Source organism: Osmerus eperlanus, chromosome 17 (assembly GCF_963692335.1).
Source record: "Osmerus eperlanus chromosome 17, fOsmEpe2.1, whole genome shotgun sequence".
Taxonomy (NCBI): Eukaryota; Metazoa; Chordata; class Actinopteri; order Osmeriformes; family Osmeridae; genus Osmerus; species Osmerus eperlanus.
In genome coordinates this window covers 10,902,622-10,930,420 of record NC_085034.1, presented here as the reverse complement: position 1 = coordinate 10,930,420, position 27,799 = coordinate 10,902,622, and the positions used below count along the sequence as shown (strand labels likewise).

At 45.9% G+C, this 27,799-nt stretch overlaps 1 protein-coding gene across 6 annotated transcripts in view; it reads right to left on the bottom strand.

Moving 5' to 3' along the window:
- The window catches only part of dennd5b (DENN/MADD domain containing 5B), a 64,593-nt gene that overhangs the window by 33,583 nt on the left and 3,211 nt on the right, over positions 1-27,799 (bottom strand). For 4 of the 6 annotated variants that reach the window (XM_062483185.1, XM_062483186.1, XM_062483188.1 and 1 more), the window contains 3 exons: positions 9,418-9,477; positions 6,103-6,212; positions 3,199-3,883 (listed from right to left, as the gene is read on the bottom strand). In XM_062483185.1, coding sequence (XP_062339169.1) covers positions 3,199-3,883; positions 6,103-6,212; positions 9,418-9,477 — 855 coding nt within the window. The remainder of the gene's footprint in view (positions 1-3,198; positions 3,884-6,102; positions 6,213-9,417; positions 9,478-27,799) is intronic. The other 2 variants (XM_062483187.1, XM_062483190.1) reach the window with 1 other exon arrangement.

Below are 27,799 nucleotides of genomic sequence, written 5' to 3'. Positions count from 1 at the left end.
GAGAGGGGGAGAGAGAGACAGAAGAAAAAGACAGAGAGAGATAATATCTCTGATCAGATCTCATCCCAGATCCTGATCACTGTCCTGAGGGAGCCAAGTTCAGTCTCACACACAGACCTTCTATGAGCCTTCATTAACCGCATCAGAAGGCTAACCCCTCTCATTTGCCTCCGCTCATAATATCATATTCACCCATTCTCTTTTTACAGATTGTAGACTCACCCCCTTCATCCCGCAAAATAAAAATCTAAGCTGCCGCAAAAGGTTCATGGTTGGGTGGGGGAGTGGACGATAACAGAGAACGATGATATCCCATCCTTGATGCGGGATTGCACAAGGGCAATAGGAGATCACAACAGTTCTGTCGTGTTCCAATAGCCATGTATCGTTCACGGCACCCCCCCCTCCACACACACACACACACAAGCAATGGGTGGAAAAACTCCCGAGGACATTTTATGACCGTTGTTAATAGTGCTGATAGGTCACCAGGAATGCACTGCACTCTCCGGCACACATCCCACACTGGTGTTTAGCAGGCCGCAGTGCAACACTGCAGATCTGCATCAGTCTGGCTGGGAGCACTGGTGACGGGGTCACAGCTGACACTGGGGAACAGGAACACACTCAGAGCGAAACTGGGTCTGGGACTGATGGATATCTCACACACGCATATGTGCATACATACATACACAAAAGCAACTTATACACATTTAGACACACACATGCAAACGCAACAAACACACATGTACACATGCATACACATGTGCACTAGCAAAGACACACAGGATTGCACACACACATGCACACATGCGCGTGTACACACCCACATTCATGCAGACACTGTCAGAAGGGAAGAGAGAATGGCGTTCAACTGAAAGCACTAACACAGAGATGTGGCAGATTACTCACTGTGGAGATGACAGATAGGGCCAGTGGCATTTCAAAGCTCATATCCTTCAGACTGCAGTGCATACCTCTGCCAACCTTCGATAAGACTGCTCTGTCACCCTAGTCTGACTCTCTCTGCACTGCAAAGGGCATCAGTTCATCCAGATCTATGGCAACGGAAAAGATGCCCCCAGTTTAGATTTTTGTTTATCTGACTGTGTCTCTGAGCGAGTGAACAACAAATGAACGACTAATAATAAAAATCCCCCTCGGCCAAGATCAGCGGGGGGCTGAACCGGGCAATTGGAGGAGACACCGTCTGTCATTATCCCCCCCATGCTCTGTGTCACATCCAACTGAGTGAGAGCAGAGGAAACACAAAGGGGGGGATGGGGGGCGAACTGCCTGTCAGATTTTAATTGCTTGTTGACGGATGAACGCTATCGATGAGAACAATAACGGCAAGCATCACAGACACCGCTCTTCTAAATGGACTCTTTCCGTCAAACGCCCTTCGGGGCAAAACAAGTGTTGCATGTTCATTAAGGAGACATTAAGACCAGGTCTGGCGCTCATGTCTTACAGCGGGAGCTGAACAGGCCTGCCCGCTGTGCTGCCCAATGGAAAATAAAGAGCGCTCAGATGGAACGGGAGCGTGATTTGCTGCATTTGAAGGGTTTTTAATTATTCCCTTTCATAGGCAACTCTTGACGGTTGGTGTGATAAATAATACATGGGAGGAGTACGTCTTTCTCGGAAAGGATGAGTGAGAGATGACGGGGGGAGAGGTAAAAGGAGAGTGGCCTGTCTGTCATTTCCTGAGGGGGGGGGGGCGTCTCTCATGGTGGAATCTCTTTGTTTGAACACTGAGGGCCTCATGTACTAACGCTTTTGCGCCCACTTTAGGTGTATTTGTTTCGCAACGTGCGCATAAAAGCATGCAGAGGTATGTACAAACATGCCTCACTGAGGTAAAAGCGCAGACTGCCTGTCGCGGGAACTGAAAATGGCAAATTGCGCTTTTCCGTGTCATGCATATGTATTCACGGGAGGGTCAAGGGGAAAGTGGGAGTTTCCCACAAAGAGATGGGAGGGGATGCGTAAAGTGCGCCTAATTATGTATTCTGCGGTATGTACAAAAACCGCTGTGCCTCTATTTTGCGGTGAAAATTCAGCGCCTCTTAAAAGCAGGTGTAAACTAGGATACGGGTTTCCTTGCATATACCTCCTGGTGAAATGGCAGCAGTAATCCGAGCAAGACGAAGACATAGGCCAAGGAGATGAGATGAAAGCATTTTTGCCACAAGGATCACACTTTTTCAGTTGAGTGAACCCAAAATCATTACGTGTTACATATTAAGCAGCCATGCAATATTACAGTTACTGGAATTAGTCATTTTGGTCCAGATAGCATTTGTTTGTCGGTGTGGAATTCCGGCCTTGTATAATATTTAAATTTGCTGTTACCTCATGAACAAGCACATCAATTTAGTTATCACTAAATCTTTGTTTTCGCTGTTTTGACTTTGGTGGCTGATCCATGATCTGAGGCCCATTCAATTGGGCGTTTAAATGCTTGCAATTTACGGTATAGTGGGCGGAGAAAGGCGCTGATTAGCCGATGAACTGCAGGTTTGGTAAATACGATGTAAACTGAAGTATCACAGCGTGTGCTTTCTGCGGGTTGGCCATTGCGCTGATAAAGCTACGTTTGCAAATGTACGTACATGAGGGACTGAGAGTGAGTCGTCAGACAGTGGTCCCATGTTAATATTCCTATTCAATTAAAGTGAATTAGATCACATTCAGAACTCACCCTGAGAGATTAAATAGAGATTTGAAACCTTCTACAGGCAATCCTCTTTGCCCACTAGAATGTCAATTAACAGGACACTGTAGGACAATCCCATCCTCTCCTTTTCCCTCCCTCAATCCTCATCTCCCTCACTCCCTCCCCTCACCAGCAGATTACATTCTAACCCTAACCTTGTTTAGTATTCCCACCACCAGTCCAGAGCAGGAGAGGGCATGATTGCCAGGTTTGTTTAAAGCAGTCCAGCTGGAGAGGCTGATTGGAGGGATAAGTCTCCCCCCTCCGCCCCCATCCCTCCTTGCCACCTGTCATCCCTCTAATGAACCCTTCCTCTGTGTGTGTGTGCATGTGTGTTCTCTAGGAGTGTTTGTATGCGTGTGGTTGTGTGTGTGTGTGTCAAAACTGTATGAGCCAAGTCAGCAAGAACACTGGTAAGTAAGGGAATCCTGCGTGTGTGTGCGCCTGTGTGTGTGTGTGTATGTGTGTGCACTCACCCTGGGAGTACAGCAGGATCTGCATCTCCAGCATGGTGCAGGTGAACAGCTGAACCAGGTTCTCCACCCCCAATTGGGAGAAGGCCACGCCCAGAGGGAAGTCAGCCAACGGGAGCTCTCCAGGCCCGGGCCGCTGACACACAATTGGTTCGTACACGCCGTGGAATTTGAGGGATCGCCCCGGCGGGGGCAGGGGCACCTCGTAGAGCACGTTGTGGATGTAGCTCTCCAGGGGGAGGGGGGGGGGCAAGGCGGAGGTCACTGCCCGGTGGAGCTGGGCCAGGAAGCGGCGGCAGGCGTGCATGAAGGGCATGGGCGTGATCAGGCACAGTGCCTTAGACACGTACAGCGTGTCTCGCGACGCGTCGTAGCCGCCCATGCCCACTCCTCCCCCCCGCTGCGACGAGGACGAGTCAGCCTCGTCCATGCTGCTGGCCAGGGAGTCCATGCTGGAGGAGGAAGAGGAGGAGGAGGAGGAGGGGTTGGAGGAGGGGTTCTCGGCGTTGTGCATCTGGTAGAGGGTCTGCATGGCGCTGCAGATCTGCGGGCTGGTCACCTCCTCATAGAAGGTGTGGACAAAGCCGTAGGTGCGGGAGCCATCTTCCCGGGTGATGATGAAGGAGTGGAACTGGGGCTCACGCAAGTCCGCCTGCGTCCGGAACGAGAGGCCTTTGGGCATGCACAGCTGAGGGGAGGAGGAAGAGAAGGAGGGAGGAGAGGAGAAAGGGGACATAGAGGAGTGGGGAGGAAAATGAGGAGGGAGGAAAGAGCAGAGGCAGAGAGGGAAGCAGTTTGTTTACAAACAATTTCTGAACAGAAAAACTGTTGAATGGCTGTAAATTGCTGATCAAACATCCCATGAATACAGACAGCAACTCCGTCACACCATGCGTGTGTTTTTGTTTGTGTGTGTGTGTGTGAGACAGTTGTAAACTATATCAAATAAGCACAATCCGTATCCATAAGCACACAGTCAGCAGTGGAATAAATAAGGCTTATTATCCCCATTATGTTTATTTGTCGAATGAAAACAACTCCAGGAAAAACTCATGCACACACACAAATATGCAAACACGCACAACAAACGGACCCTGTGGTCAGTGCACTGATTGGATTAGGGGAGCATGGAGTAAATCACAGCCTTAAGGCCGAAATATACTACTCCGTTTTCACGGAGACGGACACAGAGCTCTACGTGCACCTCCTGATTATCCTGACTATCCGTCCGCTAGTCCGTCATTTTACGGATACCCCTTGGCTGTGATTGGTCCGCAATTGGTTCCACACACAAAGACGTCATGTGGCAGCGTTGCTCCACCTACATTTCTGGCGGTGAATTGTTTTCAGCACCCACAGCCTTCGGAGTACTATAAATTCAACGAAGCCGTCCGACTCCGTTTGTCTGTCTGTCCGTAACGGAGTCGGACTAGTATAATTCGGCCTTAAACTGTGCCTCCGGTGGGAATATGGTAATAATACCCCCCTCCCCCGACCCCCATTTAGGGAATCCCAAGGGAACAATCCCATTTGTGCTGGTTAGGTGCTGGATGGGTGCTGACATTGCACTGACCCTTTTACGGTCACTTACAGTCAGATACAGTCCTATGGGGAGAGATGGAAGAAGGGGGAGATTGAGGAAGGGAGAGACCGAGGAAGGGGGAGATACAGGAAAAGACAGACAAACAGGCCAGCCAGGACTAGGGATTTATGAGATGGGGATTGGGACATGAAAAGCAATCACCAAAGGAGCTTTGCTGTGGTTCTACTGGGGTGGGAAGCATGATTATACCAGGGCCTCCCCCTACTCCTCCCACTACCTCCTACATCCCCCCCTCCCATCCAAAGTGACAGGATAGTGGAGTACTGCATGAGGTGATGGTCAAAGATGAGAGGAGTGGAGGGAGGGAAGATTAGGTGTAAATGGTGATGGGGAGATGTGCCAGGCTGAGTATCCAAGTATGACGCTCATCCCAAACACACGGCGGTGTTCCCTTACAGACCCACAATGGCCAGTTTCCATGCCGACGTAAGCGGAGAAGCGCCGCTGAATTATTGAGCGTTGCTGACTTTGGGGGAGGGGGGGGGGGGTAGAATAGCTGTGACCTTGTCTCAGTAGAGGAATGCCACTTCCTGGCCAAACGGCTGGGAGGGACAGCTATCAATGACAGATCACCTGAGTTGGAAATCAGTGGTCCGGGCGCAATCGCTTGCACACACACACACACGTGACACACATTTCACACATAAAAATAATTTCCATCATTTACTCATGCTTTCTCTTGGATGACAATGCTTTTTTGGCACCGTAACCTTTGGTTCAGGCAGGAGGACTCAGTATGTCTTTACTTCTACTTTATTGCACACTATACAATACATGATTGTACATTTGATTTGGCATTGTGGTTCTGCTTGCATCGGCTCCCTGCCGCACCCAACGAGACACCGTCTCGACCTCCGAGCAGAGAGCAGCGACGCATTCCCCCTACAACAGGAAACAGAACCAAGGGTGGAGGCCGTGGAGGCGGAGGCAGCAGCTGACTGATGTCTATGTCGCACTAGCAATGCATATGCTGGGATACCCCGCTATATACCCCGCCCTATTAGGAGGGAGTACCCTGCAGCATAATATGACGCGTTGCTAGTGACGCGCTATGTCTCGCGTCCTCCTTCATGAACCAGCTCCGCTTGATTCTCCTGAGTCCCCAACATATCCCAGTGTCATCCCGTGCCTATTCCCACCTCCAAAGTCCTTGACATCAGACGTCTACGGGGCAAAGCCCCACGGGCAAAGCCCCATGGGTAAATCCGGAGATACAGAGGGGGGGTGAGATTTGCCTTCGCTCCGTTACCCAGAATCCCTTTTAGAAATGAGGTATGACCCTTCCAGTGGCTGGGTGTTCTTACCATGTTGACGGCATCCTGGTCAAAAGGGTTCCACTCCACATTTTCAGGGTAGTGGGCCAAGACTTTGGACTTGAAGGTTCTCTTGAGGGGGCTCTGCTCCAAGTTCTCACCTAGTGAGAGACAGAGACAGAGAGAGAGACAGAGAGAGAGAGAAAGACAGAAAATTATCAGATACACAAGTTATTACGTGTATTAAAATGGTAAGAACTGCTTCTGTCAAAAACGGTCAACCACAATGGTCTATTCCAGACATAATATGGAAAGGGGAAAAACACATACAGTGCATTGGGTTTGTGTGTTTTATGGGTATTATTGTAAGCATTACATTGGTTGTGCAAACTGGTCATTGGGGGACTAAAAGCATTCATCTGGAGAGCTGCCCTGTCGTGGTCTGGGATGTTTAGGCAAGCATACATGGAATTCCTCTCTGTCAGCATCTGTGCTGCTAAACTCAATGCTTCCCCTTCTGACCACACACACGCACACACTTTTAAGAGCCCCACCGTGCACAATGTTCTTCCCTGACATTGGCCTCTGTCTGTTTTTAGCTCCCTTCACTTTGTCACCTGGGCTCTCCTATGAGAAACGGCAAGTGCTACCAAAGGCCTATCTCGCCATTAGCCTACTGCCGACAGTAAATGCTAGCATGTAGCAGGAACGCAGCCTCTGCCACACACCGTTTATTAAGGGCCGCGAAAGCTCAAATGTCTGACAGCTGTGTTCGGTGCAGCAACAGTTCCATAGAGCTGGGAATGACTGGGGCCCTGGTGCATTAGCACATTAGCCTAGCTTAGCTTAGCTGAATGGCTAGCACTCAAATGCTGGAGAACATGAAGTTCTTATCTTAGGCACTAAAAACAAAGCTAGCTGAGTTGAATTGGGGTAAAATGTTAGACAAAATGTGACAGGGAAAAACTTCTAGGTAGTCATGTAATCGTCTCTCTCTCTCCCTCTCTCCCCCTCTCCCTCCCTCCCTCCCTCCCTCCCTCCCTCCCTCCCTCCCTCCCTCCCTCCCTCCCTCCCACGTGGGCTCCTACACCTCAGGCTTTATCCAGACCCGGAATTTCATTAACTCTGGGCTCTCATCTTACCATGACGAGGAGACAAACGGATATGGATTTTGGATAAGTGAATACGAGTGGTATAGGAACATCGATCGCGGTGTACGGCTACAGCGAGGGCCACCCTAGGGGGGTTGTGTCGGGGTCACGGAGGCTGAAGAAGGAGGGACAAAAGGAGTTGGTTGGGACGTCGACGCATTGAATAGTGTGCGGTGGTTTTAATGACTGGATCATCAAAGCTAGATGTTATGTGATTAGTATTGAAGGGAGAGGGGTGGTCTATGGTGGATCTATGTCTGTCTATCCCTACATCGCTTTATAGTCATAGTTAAGCGGGAGAGTTGATTGATGGATTGGTTGATATTTCTTTATTTACTATAATTGAATGTTGGATGTTGGTAAAAGGTGATTTGCCGGTGGATGCATTTAGGAATTTAAACTTGTTAAGACACAAAGATGTCAAGTCTAAGTAAGGGGGTAGGAATCATTCCTTTATGAACACTGAACAGAAGACATTGGAGGAGATGTACATGTCATAAGCATGCGTGCACAGACCCCCCCCCCCCCACACACACACACACACGACTGTGTCAGAGGGTGAGGTGCTGTGAGGATGATTGCTGAACACAAACCAGCAGCAGGCATCAGGGAGGTCACAAGAAAAGGCAGAGAGAGAGCAGGGGAATGAGGGAGTGAAAGACAGGCACAAAGCCATAAAGTAGCAGGTAGCAAGGAAGGGGGGAGGGAGAGAAAAGAGGAGGGGGGGGTTATAACAGATGAATAATGCAAAGGGAAATTGACTTTCTAGCAGCAGGTTTGGTGAACCATTGTATAAAATATAAGGTCACAGCTGGATGGCTATAGCTCTGTAGTGACCTGTGTGTGTGCAGGCTGGTGTGTCTGTCAATGAAAGTCTTGGATTTCCAACACTAGAGGTTTTCTAAATAGTTGACGTGTCCACAGTGTGTGTAAACACAATGCCAAGCTGCTAAGCTGTTATTAACACTAATGCAGGAAGGCACCTTGCCTCCCTCTTTCTGTGTGTACCAGTGAAGCCAGGTGCTTGCTTAGAGGCTCTCTGTCTCTGTCCGTCTCTCTGGCCGTCTCTCTGGCCGTCTCTCTGGCCGTCTCTCTGGCCGTCTCTCTGGCCGTCTCTCTGGCCGTCTCTCTGGCCGTCTCTCTGGCCGTCTCTCTGGCCGTCTCTCTGGCCGTCTCTCTGGCCGTCTCTCTGGCCGTCTCCCTCTGTCCGTCTCCCTCTGTCCGTCTCCCTCTGTCCGTCTCCCTCTGTCCGTCTCCCTCTGTCCGTCTCTCTCTGTCCGTCTCTATCTGTCTGTCTCTTTCTCTGACACACACACAAACATATACTTATTGCCTTACTGTCCCAAGGTAACACTCCGTCTTTTGTTCTCATATGTACCTCTGTCTCATACACTCACACACACAATCCAAAACACACTGACAAACTCTGACACAGTCTCTCACACACAATCTCTGGCAGATACAGTCACTCACTCACACAATCTTTGGCACCATGTCTGTGTATGTGACTGTGTGTAACTGTGACTTTGTTTGTAGCTGTGTCGGTAACTGTGTCTGCAAATGTGACTGTGACTATAACTGTGTCTCTGTCTGTTATTGTGTTGGTGACTGTGACTGTAACTGTGTCTGCAACTGTGTTTGTAACTGACTGTCAGGGCATCAGCACAGCATCTTGTCTCTAGGGCTTTGAGCTGTGACCTGACAGACAAGAGTGGACAGGCTGTGGCAGAGGAGCCTAAGCTTCTTTATTCTCTAATGACCCTCTCCCTTCCTCTCCCTGTCTTCTAAAGCTAATCCAGGACACGCACGTGAGGTAGGACAGAGAAATGGGAAAAACAAAGCTTTCAAAACAAAGGAGGGATGTAGAGGGATAGGTCTGTGTGGGTACGCTCATCTGGGGAACAGCAGGTTGAAGAAGAGAAGGCGGAGGAGCAGGAGGAGGGTAAAAATACCAAGCTTCAGGGAGGAGAGGAACTTATTTGGATAACAAGCTCTCAGAAACCTGAGCCACGTACAAGCAGCGGGAGGGATTGAATGGATGGAGAGAGAAAGAGACAGAGACAAAAGGATATAAGAGGTCAGAGGACGCAAGGACGGATGACATGCTCAAACTTAAAGGAAGGACGGAAGCGAGGGGAGTACAGACTACAATTGAGAAATAAGTCGAAATTAGTTGAGGGACAGTTGTGTTAGCGGTGGATGTTTGTCTTTTTACCTGTGGCGGCGGCCTCTGGGTCCGTGCCATGGCGGTCTGCCTCAAGCCATTGGTACAAAGCTACGGACCAGGCACATGCAGCAGAGAGGCGCAGGAACAAACACAAAAAAACAGGGTGACAGGGTGTCGTCAAACCAAACAACAAAAACACAGAGAAGACAAAATTAATCAATGACATGAGAATGACACGAAGCATGAGACATGTGATGAGTACAAGAGCATGGCATGGCAGAACACATGGCAAACATGGGCCGGGTCCCAACACATCTCTTCCACACCGCCCCTTCCTTCCCTTTCCAATCACTGATCTGTAAAATACCATGATGGGTCTAATCCATACTTCTGAAACCTATCCACAGACCGACAGTCAGGAAGAACTGGGGTGGGATGGAGGATGCTGTTTGGGAGCTGGCGGAGATGTTATTAGGTGTGTGCAGTGCGACATACAATGGAGCAAAGTGCACAGCAGATGGGGTTTATGGCTTGAATGTTAGTGGGGCAGACTAGCCTAGCCCAGCCTGGCCTGGCCCTGCCTGGTCTGGCCTGGAACGGGTCAGTAGTCCCCAGGCCTAAAAGCAGCAGAGGAAAGCCATACCTCTCGCTTTCTCCCTCTCTTTCAGAGTTTCCACAACAATCGTCGTGTTGGAAGATAACAATTCAGCCAAGACAAAAACATTTTGGTTTTCCATGCACGTTTGCTTCCCAGATCCCAAACCTGTTTCCTTGGAAATTAATCAATCCAACGCATCTTCTGAACTGCAAATCCTCTGTCTCACGCAGTGTGGTCAGTAAATCCAGTAGGAAGTAGCGTGACTGTGTGTGTGTATTGGTTTGCACTGCATCAGGCTGAGTCATTGGTTGGTAGATTAAAGCCGAGTAATTAAAGCGTTCCCACACAGATGACAAGGCTGCATGTGAGAGACAATCATTCTGCATGTGTGTGTGTGTGTGTGTGTGTGTGGGCTGACTAGGTCAAACAAAATGAACACATTATCCAACATTTCTCTCTCTTTGAACTTTTATAAACACACAAATGCAGCACCACTGATTGCCAATCTTTGACAACCACAACGCCCACGCCAGTACATTGCCCTGGGGGGTATTCCAGAGAGCGGGTTTAATGAAAACCTTGAGTTGGGTAACCCTGATATGAGGCAAACAGGGATTTTCCATTCCAGAAAGAGAGGTAACGAAAACTGTTGGTCAGTGTCCATGGTAACTGACTCTGTGAACCTAACCTGCTCGCTAGCAGGTTTTCCATAACAAACTCTGCATTTCTACCTATCCCCTCCCACTTTCTGAGCCTGATACAGTTGTCAGATATGGGGTGTCCTTTCCTGGTTCAGCCAAATGATCTCGAACAAAATGTCATTCGCTTAGTTATACGTCGGGAGAGGATTATAAGAACGCGATTCGATGTGCTTTAATTCCCTGATGAATACCCAAGTTAACGTTACCGTTTCCCGTCACACTCCATTTTTTTGGGTGCAACATTCTCAGCCCTTACATCACTAATGTTACACACCGTGAACGTGCACTCAGAACCGACCAAATGCTTTTTGGCACTGAAATAAAGACCCCCCCCCCCCTCCCAACACATGCAAAAGTCGCACACGCGCACACACACACACACACACACACACACACACACACACACACACACACAGGAGAGCTGTAATCATTTGTCACCTTGAAAAATGTTACAGTCTGCCAGCTTTCCCAGTGTGTGTTTTGGTTTGGGGGTAGACACCAAAATCACACACACACACACACCCTGCCTCTAAAATTGAAATGACACAAGATCAATGTACAGTGGTGCTGGGCTTATTAGACATGAGAGGGAGTGGGATACTGTTTCTACTGGGACTATAGTATCCATGAACACAGAATGCAGATCAATACATACTGGCCTGGGATGATGGATTGATTATTGATAGTCTAGTCTTTTAACACTAATCAGATACACTCCCCCAGCTTAATCCATTCATAGGATTCAATGATTTGACTCCCTACAAGGACCTAGAACAAACTGTAAACAAATACCATTAGCTAGCCTGTATGAAGTAAAGGTAACAGAACATATAGGTATGTATAGATGCAATATTAAAGCCTCTAGAGCCATCATGATTGTATTGCAATCAGTGACATAGTGTTTATAAAGCACATGTGGTTTTCATTGTAGACCCATTCCCTTGGGAGGTGGGTTAGCATAGATACAATGTACTTGGTTGGTGCCTCTGCCGCCTTCTACATATTCATTTTACTGTAAATAAGAACTTGTAGATAGCAATTAGTCATTTGGTGTGTGTTTACAGATGTGTGTATGGGCCAAAAGTTTCAAGTGAGACCTGGAACCGTGACTGTGGTGTTCCTGACCCCTCTAAAAGGATTAGATACACCACCCAGTTTAATACAGGCTCCCAGACACTACAACATCTGTGTCACACACACACAGTAATCAAAAAAGGAAAAAGCCTCAGCATTCACACAATGCCTTACACACATACAATCATCCCGTCACACAAAAATCTGTACCACCAAAGAATCAGAACTAAACTATCTAAACTATCAAACTCTGAAATACTTTGTTTTCTTCTTCAAACTTGCATGAAAAATGGTTGCTATGAACATCTAGTGAGTAGATCTATTAAAAGTGAATGAGATGCAGTCTATGGAAGCAAATCGTTACCAAAATTCAAATGCAAATGCATTTCCAGAAATGCATTTGCATTTTAAGAATGTGGCTGCATTATTTGACTCATAAATGAAATTAGTAATCAATCATCCTATTTGCATTTTAATTTTCTTCTTCAAGAGTGCTCAATCTTTCACTTAATTAAAATGAAAAAGAAATAGACATTTGAGATTTAATTTTCAAAACATGCCCCAGCAAATAGATACCAAAATTCAATTTGAAATGTAAAATTTGAAAATTAAAATGCATTTCCAGAAATGCATTTTCATTTTAAGAACGTGGCTGCAAAATCGTGACCACAATTCAAATTCAAATGCATTTCCAAAAATGCATTTTCATTTTCAAGAACGTGGCTGCAAAATCGTGACCACAATTCAAATTCAATTGCATTTCCAGAAATGCATTTTCATTTTAAGAACGTGGCTGTAAAATCGTGACCACAATTCAAATTCAAATGCATTTGCAGAAATGCAAAATTAACGAAAAAGCATTCTGAGCGGCGCAGCAGAGTGACGTCAGTAGCCGCTCTTCTTCAGCTCCCTGCTGACCGAGCTACCCATCTTGTTCGGTAGGGAGCGGTGTGCACATCTGCATTGCATTACATTGCAAATGTTCCGGGAAATTGATTGAATTGCCGGGTCTTTAGAGGACGCATCACAGACTGAGCAACTTGATGTCAAACAATGACTAAAACAGTGGCAGAGCTACTATTAACCCTCGTGCTGCCTTCGGGTCACATGACCCAAAGGTTCATAACGAACCATTGTTGTGTTTACCCAATTTTACCCAATACAAAAACAAATAAAAATAATTTTCTTTTAACCATTCCAATGTGGGGGGTCTGAGACAGCCCGACAGTTAAAAGAAAATGCTTCACTTTGTTTTTGTATGAGGTAAATTTGTCGCAATACGACGGTGGGTCACAATGACTGATGGGTCAGAATGACCCGAAGATAACACAAGGGTTAATGTGTAAATCTGTGACGGCAGAGTATGCAGCCAAGCTCTCTATGACTTGTTCTACTCGGTCACGGGCATCAGACTCAGATATATTATTAGATTCTACCTGTTCAGCTAATTCTAACAGTGTTTGCACAATTGGGAATTGGAAGGACTGGGAGGAAAGATAGGCCCTGGACAGCTGCGCTGCTAATGCATGTACATTCTGGGTTTGATGTGATCCTAGTTAGTGACTTCCACACCTAATGCGAGCGCGCGGAGCGCGCGAGAAAAATAGTTTAGCTGATTTGAGCGAAAAATAGTTTTTGGAGTTTTATGTAGCCTAAAATAAACAGCCGTTTTTTCAATTGACCCATCTTTAAGTTTCTTAGCCTGGTTTTCCATCGTTATATTGTTACTAGCTAGCTTTCAATGTGTTCTTTTTACTCTCACACTATGTCTCTCTGTCTCTGTGTGTCTCTCTCTCTCTCTCTCTTCCTCACACACACATACATCCGCATACAAACTAAAGTCATACCACCCACAGTGCTGAACCCCTCGCCAAGTCTGGCAGTGCCAACATCAGAGAACAATACTCCATCTGTCTCCTGGCAACAAGACACACGGGCTGGGGAGGGGGGTTATCACCTGGTAATCTCTTAATCATTATGAATTATCTTTACACAGGAGGTCAGAAGCCTGTGGGTGCATGTGGGTGTACGCATCACTAAGTGAATGCACAAAGGGGTGTGCGTGAGTGAATGTGTTTGTGTCACAAGGGTCCATTATCGCCTGGCTCTGACGGTCCTATTCAGCGTTCTATTGGCCGAGAGCAGGGACCAAACACTGGTGCGGTGATGTCATCACTCTGTCATTCTGTCAAGGCCTGCTTTGTCTCCTCTCCATAATCGGGAGAGAATGGAGGGAAAAACACAAGGGTGAGAGAAGAGAGAGGGAGGTAGAGAGGGGAGGATGAAGAGGCGTGTCAGGCTGACTCATTTGATTCAGACGCATGCTCTGGACTCCCATGGGTCCTTGTGGAGGGAGGAGGTGTCATGTGAGCCCCTGACAGGTTGACGAGCAGTTACTGTCACAGTTACAGTCAGCAGTGACTGACTGGCTAACTGGCTGGCTATATTCACTCTGCAAGCCTTAATGCTCAATTCCAATTTATTTATCAGATCAGATTTTTGGGAGGGCTGTTCACATTGTCATTTTAAATGTGGCCAATATCAGATTCCAGTGTGAACTGGTCTCGGTCCTGAATGCGCAAAATAACAAAAACAAACACTTCACATGCAGGATGCTCTCACACCTGTTAAACATGGAAGTCAGTGAAATAAGTTTAAGCATTTTTTTAATAAAGTAATTTTCTGTGGAAGCCAGCAAATGAGTAAGCAGGTAATATGGAGGACGAGGAGGAGGAGAAGAACCAAAACAAATTTAACAGCTTTTTTTGCAGCAGTGGCTGTTCAAGTCAGAGGTGTGTGTGGATGCGGAGTCTGAGCCAGGAGTGGTGGCATTGTGACGTTAATGTATTTTCTGAAACTTTCCATTTTCTTATACTTGTGTCCTGCATAGACCTGATTGACTCTGACTCCCACCAGTGCATAATTGTGACGAATGTCAATCAAGGGTGACGTAAAAGTCGCACAAATTCAGATTTGACTTTACACTGAGATCGCATTGCCAAATATCAGACCAGATTTAAAACCACATATGAAAGTGGCCCAAATCTTATTTGAAAAAGTCAGATTCAATGCACTTTGGGCTGTTCACACTGTCATCCAAGTAACAGACCTGTGTCACAAGTGATGTGGCACTGACACTTTCAATGACAAACACCACACAGAACCGACAAATCTCATTAGAGAGCTGGATTTCTCTGTTGTTTCGACTTAATCTTCGTCTGAGATTTATAGGAAATTTAAATTAAAAAACATAGAAAAAAAAACTGGCACAGGTTGTCATCTTTTTGATTTGAGTATTTGGCAGGTATGAAAAAAATAAAACAGCTTCTCCAACAGTTCTTTTATCCTCGTTAAGCTGCTTCGCAACAGTGGAACCGATCCAACATTCTTTAGCCCTGACTACACAATCATTCGGTCCTGTTTGTGCGGCTACAGAGAGGGATAGGAGTGTTTGTGTGTGTGTGGCCACATGTTGAGTAGATTACTAATCTAAAGAGAAGGCAGATATGCGTACCCAGTGTTATTTGCATATACATATGCAAATGATAGCCACTCCCCAAAAAACACAGTTATAAGCTGCTGTGATTTCCCAGTGTGCTTGCGGCCCAGATAAAGTACAGGTGTTAGTTGTGGATAGAAAACTTGTGTGACAGTGTAAGTGGGTGAGACAGTGTGTGTGTGTGTGTGTGTGTGTGTGTGTAATTGTGGACCTGATAAGGCGATATAAATAGAGTGAGAAGCTCCAGGAAGGATAAGAAACAGCACAGGGGCCTCACAATCACTCGCTTTCAATATTGGCATTTGGCACACAGTCTCGTATTTAGGGCTGTAAAAACGAAATGGGGTAATTGTGAAGGAGAAGGGGGTGTTTGGAGGCAGGGGTGGTTGGGGGAGGGAGTCGCTATATGAACAAAAACACAAAAAGGTCGAAAATTTGGACAATAAACTAGGGGTGGCGGTACACTGAAGTCATGGTTCGGTTCATACCGCGGTTCAGACATCATGGTTCGGTACGAGTTCGGTACAACGGAGGGGAAAGCAAAACAAACCAGGTTCCTCTACGAGTGAATACGGGCGCATTGAAGATGACATGTTTATTTCGATTGCTTCAGTGATTTTTTGGGGGCCCTATTTGTATGTATATCTAATGGCTGGTTAAGCACTGTAGGGAGGAGAAGTTGGACAGTTTGTTTTTGTCTCATTCCAGTGATGGGCACACCTGGGTGATGGCGTCGGATATTTTTAGTAATTTAGCACACACCAGATGCGTTATATGCGTTAGCATGTTAGATGTATTTCCACTCACATATCCCACAACCAGTGACGTGCGGTGATGTCAGTAAGAGGCTAGGCACTGAGTTATGAAAGCCAGATTACCTAATTATTGTTAGGCTATGTCAAAACAGTACGCAGTAAACAGTACAAGCAGTAGCCTACAGCCACATAACCAATCTTTTCTTCATACCAGTCTGTTTGAAACGATCGAAAACATGTTGTCCCTTTAGTTGCAGTAGTCCATCTAGGTCTTGCGTAGGGAGCTCCCTCTTGCTATTAACTCATTTTTTTAATAAAATCGAGCTTGGAGAAATTCCTCAACTCTGTGATATCGGCAGACACCTGCTGTCATTTTGACTTGAATTTTGCGGGGATTACACTTACAATGTAGCTGGTGTAATGACGTTAGCTGCGCAAATGTCCAGTTATATCTCGATTTTAATTGGTCCATGTTTGATACGTAACGTAGGTGATTACTGGCATAACATATTTACGTGCAATATAAGTCTATGGCAAAGGCACAGCAGAGAACGTACATGTTGAAGAATTCAGGATCGAAGTGCGCAAGTGAGTTTTTCGCTTGTCTTCCGCAGTGAATGGACAGTAAAAGCACAGTTTTTTTGTATTTGATTATGCGTAACTGCTACATTTGTCATCGTAACGTCTAAACAATTGGAATAACACACATATTGCATATATAAATCACAAGAATAAACAGTAAAAATACAAATACAAGTTTATTAAATAAAATGATTTAATAAACATTTACGTTTGAATTTTGGCAGGGTAGGCAGTGCCTACCTAGCCTGGTCCTAACCAGACTCTCGTACATTGCACATAATCTTTGTACAAATACAGAGACGTATCGTACAGGACTGGATATGCAGCCACACAGGCGATTAGTTTTTCCTCCATCTTAAAAACTGAAAGCTAGAAATGTTTACATGGTTGCTACGTTACAAGAAAACACTGCGATTGGCCATCGCTAGCGAAAATCGCTCCTCATTTGCATAACGTTTAGAAAATCTCAACTCGATCGCGTCGCTACCCACAATTCACCACGCAAGCGATTCGCCTGGCTCCATTGAAAATGAATGGAAAACATGTTGTCGCTCGCATCGCTTCGCTGCAGTGTAAATGCACCGTTAGTGCTGCTAGCCATAGATATCTCTGACTCACGGCGGCGCCAATCAGAGCTTCAAAACTACAGATTAGGTGTCCCTAAAAAACACGAATATCTAACAGTAGTTCCGCACTTAATTCCGCATGAATTGATTTGCACGCGAGTTTTATACCATGTATTCTCCGTGTAATTTCATGCACCGAACCGTGACGCCCATACCGTACGGTTCAATACGAATACATGTACCGTTCCACCCCTACAATAAACACAAAATGATCAAAATCCATCTGGCATTGCTGGACTGATATTGTCAACCTGACTGTGTGTGTGTGCATGCGCGCGCACAGGCATGTGTGTGTTTTCAAGACAGCTGCGTCCTAATAACAAGGTGACGATGGAGTGTATTCAGCTGCCCAGGTGTTCATGTGGCTGGGCTGACTGGGTTCATGAGGTTCAAACAGGTACATGTGGCTCAAGTAGGGCTGTCCCGATGTCTCACCACTGGGTATACCCAGCAGCAGCATCGGCTAACCTACCCTTTGTTTAGGCTGAAGAGAGAGCGTCTGAAAGAGTAGGGAGGGAGAGGAGAGAGGAGGAAGGGAGAAGAGAGAGTTGAGGAGAGGAGAAAGGAGAGAGCAGTTGAAGCGTCAAACAAGCAGGGGAAACGGTGAGTTTGTTGAACTGAAAAGGACAGTGAGGTGTGAGAGACAGAGGGATGGAGAGAGAAAGGACACTGTTAGATGGAACGTGAAACAAATAAAGACAGTGTCTTATTGAGAGGGAGCAAGGACAAGAAAGAACAGAGACAAAAGTGACATGGGTGAAAGAGTGTGTGTGAGAGGGCGAAACGAGATAGAACGAGAAAACAGGCAAAAGAAAGACTGAGACAGAGAGAGAAGACAGCTGTAAAATCAGTCTAGCGTACACAGGACAGAAACACCAGCCTACCTCTGGGGCTGCACTCTGCCATAGCCCCAACGCTTCTACAATCTTCAGATAACCAACTTGCATCTTCCCCCCACCCCCATTCCTTTCACTCAACAAACAAAGAATCACAGCTGAAAGAAAGAAAACGTTGTTTAACAGGAAGACCATAATGATAATAAGCAACAGCTTCAAGGGGGGTTCCGAAAATGTCAACATCTGTTCTGTTTCCAGGCATATTATCTGCTAATTATATGCGTCGCAGTTGCTATATTTGCATACGCTTTTTTGAGACCTTGGTAGGAAAAGAATTGCCACTGGAAGCACATTACTTTTCCTGGGAGGCAGATCAAAGGACAGGGGGTGGGATTGGCCTTCGGCACTCAAAAGGAGTTTGCTGTGACAGAAAGAGGGAGAGCGAGAAAAAGAGAGACGGACAGGATTGAGAGGCCATCTCAGTTTCCTCCATTTGCTTAGATATCCATAGATAAAACTTGGTTTGCAGCCCCTCACCCCAATTAGTACTGGATGCACATTCTGAGAGGACAGCAGTTGCCATCATTAATGCTTAAGGACCAGTTGTGGACTGGCCGACGAGAACGTAAAGATGCTTTTGTGTTTAAGCATGCGCGTGTGTGTTTGCATGTATTTATGTGAGCTGGTTTGTGCAGGGCTGTGCGTACAAAGGCTAAAAAGCCTTCAAGTGGCCAGTTGACAGGGAACATAAATTATTTGTATAATCAGTGACGGGAAGAATGGGACTCTGGAGGGGGTGCTTCTACACACATCTTTCCCTGCAGCAAAATTATCTGTCTTGCTAAAATGCCCCCCATTTCCATGGCAACTCTTTACTCCACGCATGGCAAGTGACTAATGAGCCCGGGTTGAAATGGGTTATATCATACCATTTGAAACCTATAACACATGAACACACACATTTCATTGCCTAGGTACAGGCAACACCACATCCTCAACAGAGATGAGAACCTCCGTGCTGTCTGTGAATAGCAGAAACAGTCGTTGCTGTTAAAACTGTAAGAAATCTTGAAAAACTCTCACAATGAGACAACAACAAACAATTAAAAAAAACTTGTAATACATTTTGTGTTTGTCTTGATGTCAGTAATCAACTCAGTAATTTTCATGGTGATATCTAAAGGTTAATATTTTTACCCTATTCACGTGAGAAAAAGAACAAACAGGCGTATGAATGGGCTATATTTGGGTCTTTATCAAAACGTTCTCCTAATGAGATTCTTCGGGGCTTTTTTTCCTTACTCAGGACATATTGAGGATACAAAATCAGTTGAGTTTGCTTCTGTTGCAATTTGTCTTACCTTTTTTAATAAAAACCTAACCCTAACTGGACTATAAGGCCTTCCAGCCTCTCTGTGAGCCTTCAAACAGGCTTACACAAACGGGATGGAGCGGGACAGAAAGAGAAAGAGAGGATGCCATCTCAAACTGGGGATGACATGAAAGAGGGTGAGGAGTGAGAAAAATAGATGGATACAGTGTGTGTGTGTGTGCTAGAGAGAGACAAAAAAAGAGAAGCAGTGCATGTGTGTTTGCGCACTGAAACCATGACCAAAGGGTTTCACAGAGAGGAGAGGAGATGTGCAACATGGCACCATGTAAATGGATCTGTGTGTTCATCCACTGGCCCGGACCACAACATCCTACGCAGACTACTGTTCCAGTACAGACGCTCTCACAGACGTTGAGCTTTGGAGACAGAGGGTGAAAAACAGCACAGCTGTGATTACTGTAATCCGTAGCTAGCATAGCATTACAATACCCTGGAAAGTTAGTGATAAATGTGTGAAATATTCATATGAAAGCCCAGTTGAGTCATCATCATATTCTATAAAGATTTTTTATTTATTTTTATCATGAATATAATAAAATGCAGTCTCATTTTTGAGTTTCGAATTTTGATAGTTCTACTGGCATGGACTTCAGGTGTCAGTACGCAAGGAGACGGGGCTCTTCAAGGTTTTCTCAGGAGGTGAATACAGCCGTACTTAATGGCGGGATGGATCTAATAATAAAATGCGTGGCAAAAGAGAGTACAACCCAGGTTGCGCACTTGGTTTGCAGGAGTAATTGAGCCGTCATCCACAGTGCTAATTCAAATCATTTCAGTTTTGGAACCATTCCATTTCAATAATTTATTTCTCATCTTGATTTCCAACAAACAAGCAAAGAGTGTTGAGGATGCTAGTGAACAGTCCATCACAGTGCTATAAATCTGGTTATCATCAGCATAACACTGATTATCCAGAAGTTTGGGCTGGCTTATCTGTCCAAGAGGCAACATTTCGAATTTCTGAACAGGGTGGGACCCAGAACTGACCCCTGCGGAACCCCCTGTCTCATTGGAACAGTCTGGGATCTGTCTCATAGTTCTGCAAGACAATACCTCCTCAAATAATCTCTTGTTCGCATGTCAAATCCGTCACCATGTTATGGAGCTCTGCATTTCCAAACCTTGGTTTCATCAGTAGACCAGTCCATCCATCATTATTTTACCTTCTTATATCAATCTCTGGGGCTAGATTCTCACCTCAGCCCCGGAACCTACCGATATTAGATGTTTCTTGTCTCCACCTTAACATAACCTACTGCTCACTAACCCCCTATTCGCACCGGACGCAACTGCGGCGCGTTACGGCTGCGACACGAGTACGACGCAACCTCAATTCACACCGGATGTATTACGCCTGGGACACACTGGCTGCGAAGCACCCTGAAGCGCCACGATCGGATACGAATGGCGCAAGGCTGTTCACACCAGACGCACATTTTTCCATGCGGGTCCCCAGCCTTTCACCTCCTCTGAGCTTTCCTTTTTCAAATGTAACGCTGACATGGCACATAAACATGGCATAGGCTATATTTAGGAAACGTGTTATTCCAACAGCATCCCAGCATTGATGCTTCTTTACTTTTGTCCTTGTGAAATTGGTGCTGGGGGTCATACAACTCCCTGTGCTTTTCAACTTTGAGAATTAATTTGATGGTGTCCATCTCCTTGAATTTCTCAGCTGATTATCAAATTCGACTTGGGGGTTCTCTCTCAGTATATCTGCACGCGTGTGTGTTGTGTGCAACACGTGACAACTCGTTTCTCTCTGCCAATAGACAGACCATTCAGAAACAACTACGGGCATGCTGGCTCAAAAGATCGATCCGTTTATTTTCATTAGTTTTTATCAGGGTAACCACATGGAACGGCCGTTCGTTACCAACACGGTGTAGTTAGGTAGCTTAAATGATATGGGTGAATATTGGTAAATATTCGCAGGCCTACAAAGTAAGATTTAAATATCCTGTAAAGTAAATTCCATGTTTTGCTTCTAAGTACATTATATTCGTGTGAAATGAGTTCCATGAAAGCATGTGCAAAGCGCTAAAACTTTGTCACACTGAAATGTGGAGTTAAACCGAAGAACAGTTTCTCTTCCGTTTTACGACATTGCCGTATTCCAACACAATGAAAAGACTACCCATCCAAGGAGCAACATTCCTACAGCTTAAATGACAGAACACAGAATATAAATTCCTTTTCAGCTTTGATTGCAGCTTTGGACACAAAATATATATTATTCACACAGGCATTTGGACCCCCTCAACTGATAAACAAGATGATTCATATCAAGGAGCTTAAATCCAAATAAATGCATTTGTTTTAATATGGACAGCTAAGCACTCACACTCCACACTTTGTGCACATGAACAATAAAACTCTGCCACAGAAACTATGTAGCAGAGTCTCACCTACAGAGAAGGAATAAACCTGAGAGGTGTCACGCTCACTGGCACTCATGTCAGTATTATTCATTTGCTTGGGACTAGTGGAGACTAGCCACAGTCCTGCAGGGTTTATAGCGTGTCTTTACAGCTGAGGCATCGCGACAATGAGGCCATCAGGGAGCCCTTTGGCCTGTCACCAACAGGCTTGGGGAGAGACAGACAGCCAAGGACTGCGTGCCTGGGGATCGCCACGAGGTAAGCCGAGGATTCAGTTTAATTCAAGATTTTACTGAAAATGAAGGGTGCCTGACATGGAAAATGTATGAGATGACTGGGATGGAATTACAGAGCGAGGGAAACATTGAGAGATACACGGAGAGAGAGAGAGATCAATTACCTTATCTGATTGCGGTCACGTATTGTTTACCTAGTCTTATCTCTCAGGGTACAGGTCACTGGATGAGTTGGAGCTCAGTCAGAGAACAAAGTCGACATGACCAGCCAGCCACCCACCCAGTCAGCCACGCATCTCATTGTATACAGACACACATCATCTCTCTCACATCACATAAATACTTACACCCCCCCCCCCACCACCACCACCACACTTGTGCAAGGAAAGACGCACACACAAACACACGCTTCTAAGGAGAGAGAGAGACTCCCCCCTCCCCCCCCCCCCCCACTCTCCCATCTCTCCTAGCCGGCATTACCATCCACAATGGAATCTGCCTTCCCACAATACCCTGCACACTGGCCAAACCAACTGGATTTATGTACAACGGTTGTCATGGCGACTCACTGTTCTGGAATGTTTGTCAGGACATGGTTGTGATAGTTGCTGTGCGTTAATGCCTGTAATGTATGTAAACCTTCCTTATACACCCATGTAGATTCCCAAGTGTCATGGGACAAATTTGTACGTGAGATAAACACGTGACAGCACATCTTAACGCATCAGTGTTCAGTGACGTCACACCAGCCATGGCTGCCTGTCACTCATTAACTGCATCTGGACGGCACACCAAAATTATGCAATGAATATTTTTCAGCTGTAAAATGTACTCTTTTTGATTGAGACATAATCCCTCGGGGGGGGGGGGGGGGGGTGGTCTCTCTCCATCACCAGTCTCGGATGTAATCTGTCTTTAGAGAAGCCGAGGCTTCCATGCCGATGGCTATCGCTGTTGCATAAGAAGATTTAGTGGGCGACTGACAAAACTGTGTAGCGCGGGTAGCGTTATGACGGAGTGGCTCTCTGCCGACGGTGTGGGTGTCGCCAGGGACGCGCGACAGGCCCCGTATTATTGGCCCCTGATAAATGGAAACGGACGCAGGTGCATTAATCACAGCATGCAGCTTCTCCTCCAACAGGGAACTTCCTCCTCCCCTCTTTGCTCAATTCTTCTTCAGGTTCGGCTTGACAAGATAAGCTTTTTTTCCTTTTTTTAAAACTTCTCTATCCCTCTATGTCCCTTTCACCCCTCCATCCTTTCTCCTACTTTCTGTGACATACCAGTGGCAGGCAGGCAGAGCCCGGTCTGGACCAGCCCAGCCCTGGGCAGAGAACAGAGGCCTGGCAGAGCCCTCAGCACAAACTGTCCCCCAACAGTACAACACCACATCACCACTATCGATTCTCCCAAGGCTAAAAACTCACATGTACTGTTCCACCCCTAGTGAACAGACAGTTTTGCTTAAACTACTTAGTAGGTGTCAGGGTTTTTTCTGCATAGAGAACATTTTGGGGCACGCCAAAGCCGTTTTCCCGAGCGCCAATGACAAATCCCGAGCGCCAAAGGCAAAAAAGTCAGTGATGAAAAAACAAAAAAAAACAGCTGTGTTCATCACGCGTGCAATGCATGTCAGCGAATATGTTCTCAATAGTATGTTTCAAGTAGGCTACAGCCGAACCCTCATTCTGTTTTGATCAATAGTAATCGAGTTGATAAGCGTGTCTTCTTGTCTGATCAAGACGCAACTGTGAGGTGCGCGAATGGACAGAACGGCCAGTAAACTGTCGTTCCGCTGCAAGGGCCAGCCCGACGTGTACAAATACAAATGAAATTTCCACTCAAAATGCTGACAAAAGTTTGATTTACGATTTCCAACGCAGCCTCCATTGGTATTCTTAACCTGGAGTGATAATATATAGTGCAGTGTTTTCTCTATGGCTACATTTCTGCCACCACGGTATCAGAAATCAGGCTGTACAAAATCTTAGGCCGTCAATCAGCAGTGATTGTTAGAGTGCATGTCGGAGAATTGCACAGACACGCGCTTCACACCGCAATTGAGACTGCGTGTGCGTCCTTGAGAACTGTAAGTCGCATAACTTATGTTGTCAGTTCATTTAAGCCTGTTATTGTATAAGTCTATAGTTCTTGCAAATTTAAATAAAGTTAACTGGTGATTTTCGTTGTTTGTATTTTTCCCCTGCTAGCAAAATTGTCTGATTCGATAGCGATTGCTGCCCTTGCTCATGTTTGTATTTTAGGTGCATTATTATGCTGAAGTAGTTTTAATTAATAAAAAGTGGGTTTATTGTTATTATTTGCTACAGAATGCTTAGCCTATCAAGATCAAATGAAGCAGGCAGTGTACATGCTTCAGAGTGGCCTACCTTGGCTAGGCTACTGACCATTTACAATAAGTTGTTACCTCAATTATTAATTGGCAGCATTTATGCCATTTAGAACATACAAAACACCTGTGAATAAATACATTGATTAGAAAAAAAGAAAAAAACAAAAAAAGCACCGAAGACCCATTTTGACCCAGGAAAAACCCTGGGTGTACATTATCACCTGATAATGGACACCCCTGCAGCCAATCAGAATCGAGTACTCACCCATACCATGGTATGATGACTGTTAAAAAAATATTTGTAATTGAATCGTTCACTCAGGAGATTCGTTCAAAAATGCTAGTTCATCCATGTAACAAGTGAAGTATTTGAGTGAGTAATTGAATCATTCATTCAAACCAAGTTTTTTTTTAATAATTCAGATTAATTAAACATTTTAAATATACTTCAGCAATTAACATACATAATGTTATTTTGTTTAGTTGTTTGTTCAGAATTGTGATCTCTATTTTATTTTCAACTTATAACTTATTAAGATAGGCACAGGAAGTGTGCAAGGACACAGGAAGTAGGCACTTCCAGCCTGGAGATAAGACATAACCAAGTTTTTTCACAGTGATCATTGTGGTACTCATCTGAAAGCCCTAAGACATTATCTTAAAATAAAATGGGTTTACTGGTCACAGTGTGTAGGGAATCTCTCCCACAAATACAAGGACAAGGACATTTAAGATGACATGCATACTAGGAGTGAAATGCCAGAGAATGGCATTTTCCCTTCATGCTACGGGCGCCTAACCAACAAGCATGTGGCATTCAAAAAGATCTGACAATGGTGTATTCACCACAGGACAGAGACATGGGCCTGCACAGACAAAAGGACAAACTCTGAAGCACTCGAGGGAAGACCTGCCACAGTTCACAAGCAAACAAAAGATGTAGGGTGACGCAAAAAGAACATTTCCATTGCTTTCATTCCAGAAACCTATATTGCTCTGTCTATCACACAAATGAAGGGAACGCGATGCAAGGTAGGCCCCAGTGTACATCCTGTATCTGACTTCATGTAAGAAGAAGTAGCCTGCTGAAAGACATGATGTCTTGACGATGTCCAGAAAGAGCTTTTTTCCACTGGTATCAGCCTCCAGCCTAACCAAAACAACCTTCCCCTCCCCCCGCCACATGTCTGCCAATGCAGGGAGAGTCAGGAGTAGAAAATATGGGGTAGGGGGCCATGGAAGTCAAACAGGAGGGGAGGGGGGGGATATGGGCCCCCTAATGATCAACTGCTAATTTTGACTGTGGAGGGGCAGAGAGGGCTGCGTTTGGAGGGGGGAGGGGCTGCAACAGCAACAGTCTGCCGGAGCAACAACAACAACAATGTCTGCCTCCCAAGCCAACTTCCCCCGAGGCTGGGGATCCATCATGGCCAGTGTGAACCAGGCCTCTGTCTCATAACTGACTCTTGACCCCTGAATCTCCCCCTGAACCTGATAAGAGCAGAGATCACGATTCAGCTGTGATTTTCTCTGCGCATCATCGGTTCCTCACGCATTGCGCCTTGGACCAGACGTGTTACCGATAACCCAGCCCGCATAGATTACAGTCCTTACATAGAGTCCAGTCAACATCACCTTATCTTCCAAGGAATGTGGTTTCCCTGCAAACAACTGCTAAGCTGCTTCCTGGTAGATAGAGGATCTGAGCGGAGCTAAAGTGAGAGAGCCTCTCTGGAACTGCAGAGTAGAAGGGCTGAATGCCCCAGGGTCAGGAGGGAAGCAGGAAACAGAGTGGAGAAAGCGGTGCTTGTGAGGGAGAGAAGAGGGGAGAGGAGATGGAAGGGTGAGCCTGAGTTAGGCTGAGATGTCTTCCGTCACTGTAGCCTGGAGGGGCTGTCTGAACGATTACACTAACAAGCTTAACATGGACCATGGCACGGCCCAGCCAACAACCTTGGTTACTGAACACAAGAGACACACACACACACAGGACAAAACAGGAATTTAAGAGATGTGGGAAATAAATCACGAAAGGGAAAGTGAGAGAAAGAGAGATTGAGAGATATTGGGCCTAGAGACTTAAAGGACACAAAAAGAGAAAGAAGAAAACTGAAGGCAGAATTAATTAAAACATAACATCTCTTCTTTGTCCAAAGTATACAGCTGTCCAAATTAACAGTATGTATTGTTTATGTGGCAGGCTTTGTGTCCAAGACAAATTTCCCAGGACACAAATAAAGCAATCTTGAAAACAGTGGCCTTCTGACTAGAACGTTACCAGTGTTAACCGATCTGTCTGCCATCCACCATTCTACAAAGTCAAATCAACTGTTGTTCTCATATGTCATCATTAGCATACGTCACTTCTGTATTAACATAGGCATTGTGCCATCTTTGAAGGCAGAGCTCAGTGTGGACAGATGGCCAAGGCCACTTTAGCCCTTCAAATCCCTTTGTGTGCTCCTCCACTCTGCACACCAGCTCCTCACCAGCCCTGCATGTTACCAGTCTACTTGTCAAGACCTGACTACTACCTCTATCAGAAGTAGCGTTCATCCTACCTTCCTAATTTTGGGGGGTTCTTCAGGTGTCAGTGAATCTAGGGAAACATTTATTCATTTTTTAACATTTACATTTATTCATTTAGCAGACACTCTTATCCAGAGCGACTTACAGTAAGTACAGGGACATTCCCCCAGAGGCAAGTAGGGTGAAGTGCCTTGCCCAAGGACACAACGTCATTTTACACGGCCTGGAATCGAACTGGCAACCTTCAGATTACTAGCCCGATTCCCTAACCACTCAGCCACCTGAAACATGGATGGCGGGAGACTAAAGTGGTTTAGCAGTTGGAGATCAACATTCACTTTTTCATTCGAGGCATGGTGAGTCCCATCCTGTGGGTGCCAACTAAGGCATTTGCAATTGGGTAGGGGGAGATGCTGGGAGTCCAGCCTCAGACGATGGAAAACTGGAGGGCGGTGGGGGGTGCAGTGTGGGACAGTGTTGTTCTGACAGGCAGGTGTGAGGACTCGGAGGTGTGAACAAGGAATGAAGGGGATGAGGAGACAGGAGGAGGAGGAGGTCTGGGACATCTGGAGCCAAAGGAAAACTCTTTCTTTCTTATTCATTTAACCCCCTCCCCCAACCCCTCATATTCCCCAGGGGCATACACTGTAAACACCTAGCACACTTAAAGGTGCCTTACTAAGAATAATTATGCAACATACATTAATCTGCTGTTTTACCCATGTAGGATATTGAGTGTGACATTGTGTGTACTTAGTACAAGTCAAAATGTAATATTGATGCCCCCCCCTGAATATTCATATGTCAAGAGGGGGTGAGGAGGGGCATGAGGGGTAACAGGGCTGGGCAGATCACGAGGGAGGA